This window comes from Sinocyclocheilus rhinocerous, unplaced genomic scaffold, assembly GCF_001515625.1.
Source record: "Sinocyclocheilus rhinocerous isolate Xijiao unplaced genomic scaffold, SAMN03320098_v1.1 scaffold347, whole genome shotgun sequence".
Classification (NCBI taxonomy): Eukaryota; Metazoa; Chordata; class Actinopteri; order Cypriniformes; family Cyprinidae; genus Sinocyclocheilus; species Sinocyclocheilus rhinocerous.
Genome location: NW_015632719.1, coordinates 35,419 through 39,872, shown reverse-complemented (window position 1 = coordinate 39,872; position 4,454 = coordinate 35,419). Strand labels below are relative to the sequence as shown.

The following is a 4,454-nucleotide window of genomic DNA, read 5'->3' as shown; positions in this document are numbered from 1 at the left end:
TCTATCCATTTTCTTTTTATTTATTATATGATTTAAAAAAAAACTTGCTACGTGTACTGCGTTAAGCTAACTGAGACTTGTTATAGCACTTGTGTATCATTGCTCTTCTGTTGATTTTGATTGCTTCCATTGTCCTCATTTGTAAGTCGCTTTGGATAAAAGCGTCTGATAAATGACTAAATGTAAATGTATTAATATATCTATATATTAATTTATTTTTTGCATTTTTATATCAATATGGTACAAGATTATCCTATTAAAATCAATGTGATAAACGAGTTAGGTCAAAAGTAATCAAAAAGTAGTCTAAAATGTGTAATGCAATGGATTACGTTACTAACTACATTTTTGTCATGTAATTTGGAATCAGTAACGGATTACAATTATCAAGTAATCTACCCAGCTCTGATTAATGATATTTAATATTGTAGTGTAGACCACACTTAGTTTTCTCGTTGCATTTGCACGTCTTTATCAGCAGAAGTATCGAGCGCTTCCAAACGTTTTGATTCAACTGATTTAAAGTTTCGAAAAGCCTCGCTTCTCCCATCAGCTATTTGCATACTTGTAATGATTTTATCAAAATATATATGGGGCACAGCACAGAACGAACTTATTTTCGCCGCCATCTTGCTCCGCCCCGTTTTCCAGAGGGACGGGTTCCCCGCGCGTGACGTCACGCCCTCCGACGCAGCAACAGGCGTCCGCCAGAGAACGAGAGGAAAAACACTCTGAACTGCAATAAGAGACCCCGAAAACCCACTTCCACGCGAACTTGTCTTGTCTTCTGAACATTTGAATGCTTTAAACAGTTATTAAAACACTTAAGGGTATTCGTGATCCCATGTTCGCGAACAAAAACTCTCGCGGAAGGAAAGTTTGGGAAGGCCTCTGACGTCACGCCTCTCGGGACTCTCATCTAATAACGTTACAGGAAACAACAACAACAACAACAACAACAATAGCGTTACAGGACTGGACGTGTTGTTCGGAACATCTACCTGAATTTTTAACTCCATTCAAACCGTAAACAGATAAGAGTCCGATCCGGATTGAAGTCTCGGTGGGAAATCATCGATCCTCAGCGAAGATGATGCCGGTGAGCCAGCAGACTGCTTTCATATTCTCACTTAACTTATATAAGAGTGAAAAACTCTATGTTTTGCTTCTTTAATATCTCATATCAAAAGATATTGCCTGTAATGTTGTCACCCATTGCTCGTGTGGCTTTGTATTTAATGTTTGTCGATATACATGATGGTTTTAGTAAGTAACATGTGTTGTTATAATAAAGCAATGATCAATAAGTAAAATAATCTCACATTATATCTTAAAAGCCCTTGTTTCCAGTATTGTGCTTCAGTCCTGACAACATATTACAATTTTAAAGGGTTGTTGTTTCTTGTGTTGTCTGTCTGTCAGTCACTCTAGAGTTTAATCTCCATTGACTTAAATAGTGTTTAAATGTTTATTTTCCAAATTCAGAATAATTCACTTGCAAGAAATCCAGATATTTCCCCCCCACTTTAACTATTTTTTAATTTATTAAAAGTTTAATTTACGTTCCTTACGTTACGTACAATATTGGTGGATCTACAAGATTATGACTCTATTATATCAAAACCATAACAATTGATTTTCCAAAATTAATTTGGAGGCATATTAACTTAGGAGGGTCAGTCTTCATTGGCTGTCGGAAGTCGCATACTCTCTCTGCAGGTGCTTCTGTTGAATAAGTACATACTTCACGACCAGTAAAAAGGTTTGTTCCGTATAATGTAGTATGAATGCAATCGTGTCGTGTGACCGGCAGCATCACATATTGTCCTGATTTTCAATCCTGATCCCGACAGCTCTGCACATTCTGCATGTCTTCTCTCTCCGAACCTGCTGATGATCTGAATCAAGTGTGTTAAATCAGAGAGAGACAGAGAAAATGGTATGACGTCTATAACATTACAGGCTGTTCTTGCTTAAAACCGGACGGATCAGCCTGTGTGATCAAACTCCCCCCGTCCACCTCTCGGCCTTCACGTCTGCTTGTGTTTTCCAGATGTTCCTGACCGTGTACCTCAGTAACAATGACCAGCATTTCACAGAGGTGCCCATCACGCCCGAGACCGTGTGCCGTGACGTGGTGGAGCTGTGTAAGGAGCCGGGCGACGCCAGCCACCTGGCTGAAGTGTGGAGAGGCTCAGGTGAGGGTTTAATGAAGAACAGGGCATCAGTATTAGACCGGTGTCGTTCAGATTAGATCTGATTAGTCAGAACGGTTGGATCTAGAGCTCCAGATGGCTCTGCATTCAAAGAACATGAGGCACATGTTCAACCTAGAACCACACAACAGTCTAATCTTTGTACACGTTAAGTGCATTGCTGCACCAACATCACACTCCACTTCATAGCAAAGGAATCATCTGCCGTGTGAAGCTCTGGGGAAGATTATTCTGCACGAAAATCAATAAGATGAAAATCAGTTCCAATTGCCAGCAGCTGCCTCTCTCTGTTATGGGAATTTAACCACACTTTAGTGCCATAAATAGATAGTGCCATTGACTGGATGCTAAGTTGGTGCGATGTGGCTTCTAAATGTGTATGAATACATGTTTGTGTGCCGATGAATGCAGAGCGAGCGATAGGCGAGAGCGAGAAGATGATGGGTCTGCTGCTGCAGTGGGGACAGGAGAGGCCCGAGGTTCGGTTCTTTCTGCGTCAGGGCAGATCGCCCAACCTGCTGACAGGTAAGCGACACTTTAGACCCGTGCTTCAGACCGCAGTTCTTACCGTAGTATTTTACTGCTGTTGAAGTACAGGGAAGAATTGGTATATTCACTTCTGTTGCAGATTTACTAGATCCAAAAAAGTGTTCAGAACCACTGTGATCCCAAATCTCAGCCATGCACACACACATCAGTACATTCACCGTATGGGTTACAATCAAAATGACTTTTCCAATTCTTAGGACTGTATTGGTGTTTGACCAAAAAAAAAAAAATTTTTAACAAATATTTTACACCGGCCAACAAAAATGATTGCCAACAAGCAATCTAATTTCATGAGGTTATGTGCCAAATGTTGGCAATGAAACTTTTACACAAGTGATTGTACTTGCTCCTCCTTCAGGTGGCATTACTGCTATAACAGCTAGGCTCCAACAACTTTGGACAAAAAATATTGGATAATCAGGGCTCGCAAAATTTCTTCCAAAAAAGTGTTCAGAACCACTGTGATCCCAAATCTCAGCCATGCACACACACATAAGTACATTCACCGTATGGGTTACAATCAAAATGACTTTTCCAATTCTTAGCAACATTTCTAAATCCCTGGTAGCCCTTCGGGCAGGTACTCTTCAGATTTTGGTAGCCCGAAAATTAATTTAACTAGCCCAAATAAAAAAAAAAAAAGACCTTTTTTTTTAAATATAGAACATCAGATAGGAGTTTAAATGTCAATCAAAAATATATTTAATACACAAATATCAAATATGAAGGAAGGAATTTTATTTCACTATTTAGGGTATCTGCAGAATTAAAAAAAAAAAAAAATTAAGGCAATATATGACCCATTTTAAGAGCTGCACAAGTAAAATGAACACAGTATGAGTGGGGTCGGACAATAACATACAGTACTGAGCCATAAAATTACATGATTTACAGTTCAGATACAGGTTTTCACAAAAATCTTATACAACAGCATTTCAGCCTTTAGACCATTTTTATGAAAAGGGATAAATCAAGCATATAAATTGTCAATTTAAAACGTATATAAACTAAACTATATGTTTAGATTTTTAGAAGGCACATTAACTTCTTTCTCATTTACAACTCTGTAAGGATAAAAGAAACTCAGATACTTGATCTCTTGAGAAATTGCATTGATCTGACCATAAACACAAAGGAAGGCTTATTGGAAATGCTAATTCATTCTCTGCCACGAGGTGGCGCTTTAGGAGCGCTGAAATATTGCGGTTTCCCCGGTAACGGCTGTACATAAAGCAGATCTGCGCTCATAAACGCTGCTTTATCAGGAATTATAGGTAAAATGTAGGCCTGTCACGATAACAACTTTTTGTTGTGCGATATATTTCCCCAGAAATAATTGCGTTAAGCAATATTATTGTCATTTTAAAGACCATTTTATGCCACTGAATATATAATCATAATGTAACAGCATAATAATGCAAGAAGGCCCACACACTTCCAAATGACAACAAACTTTTAATTTTTAAGAATATTTAGATCATGGAAATTAAGTATCAAAATATTAGATACCTTAAAAAACCTGAATAAATAGTAAATAAAAATTTTCTAACAAAAAGTGCAAAGTAGAAAAAAAGAAGAAAACTGCACAAAGAACTTGTATGGAGATTCTTTCATCTATAGATTTTCCCCTGACCTTCTTTTCTCTGTAAATGAAGGGTGCACACTATTGCTGAAAAACACAATCACTAC

At 38.0% G+C, this 4,454-nt stretch overlaps 1 protein-coding gene across 3 annotated transcripts in view; it reads left to right on the top strand.

Annotated features, from left to right (window-relative positions):
• The first annotated feature begins 676 nt into the window (after nt 1-676).
• LOC107742808 (apoptosis-stimulating of p53 protein 2-like) overlaps nt 677-4,454 on the top strand; it is a 26,196-nt gene continuing 22,418 nt past the window's right edge. For 2 of the 3 annotated variants that reach the window (XM_016555851.1, XM_016555849.1), the window contains exons 1-3: nt 677-1,099; nt 2,054-2,198; nt 2,628-2,741. In XM_016555851.1, coding sequence (XP_016411337.1) covers nt 1,091-1,099; nt 2,054-2,198; nt 2,628-2,741 — 268 coding nt within the window. In that variant the 5' untranslated portion in view covers nt 677-1,090. Of the gene's footprint in view, nt 1,100-1,853; nt 1,940-2,053; nt 2,199-2,627; nt 2,742-4,454 lie in introns of all 3 variants that reach the window. The other variant, XM_016555850.1, reaches the window with a different exon arrangement.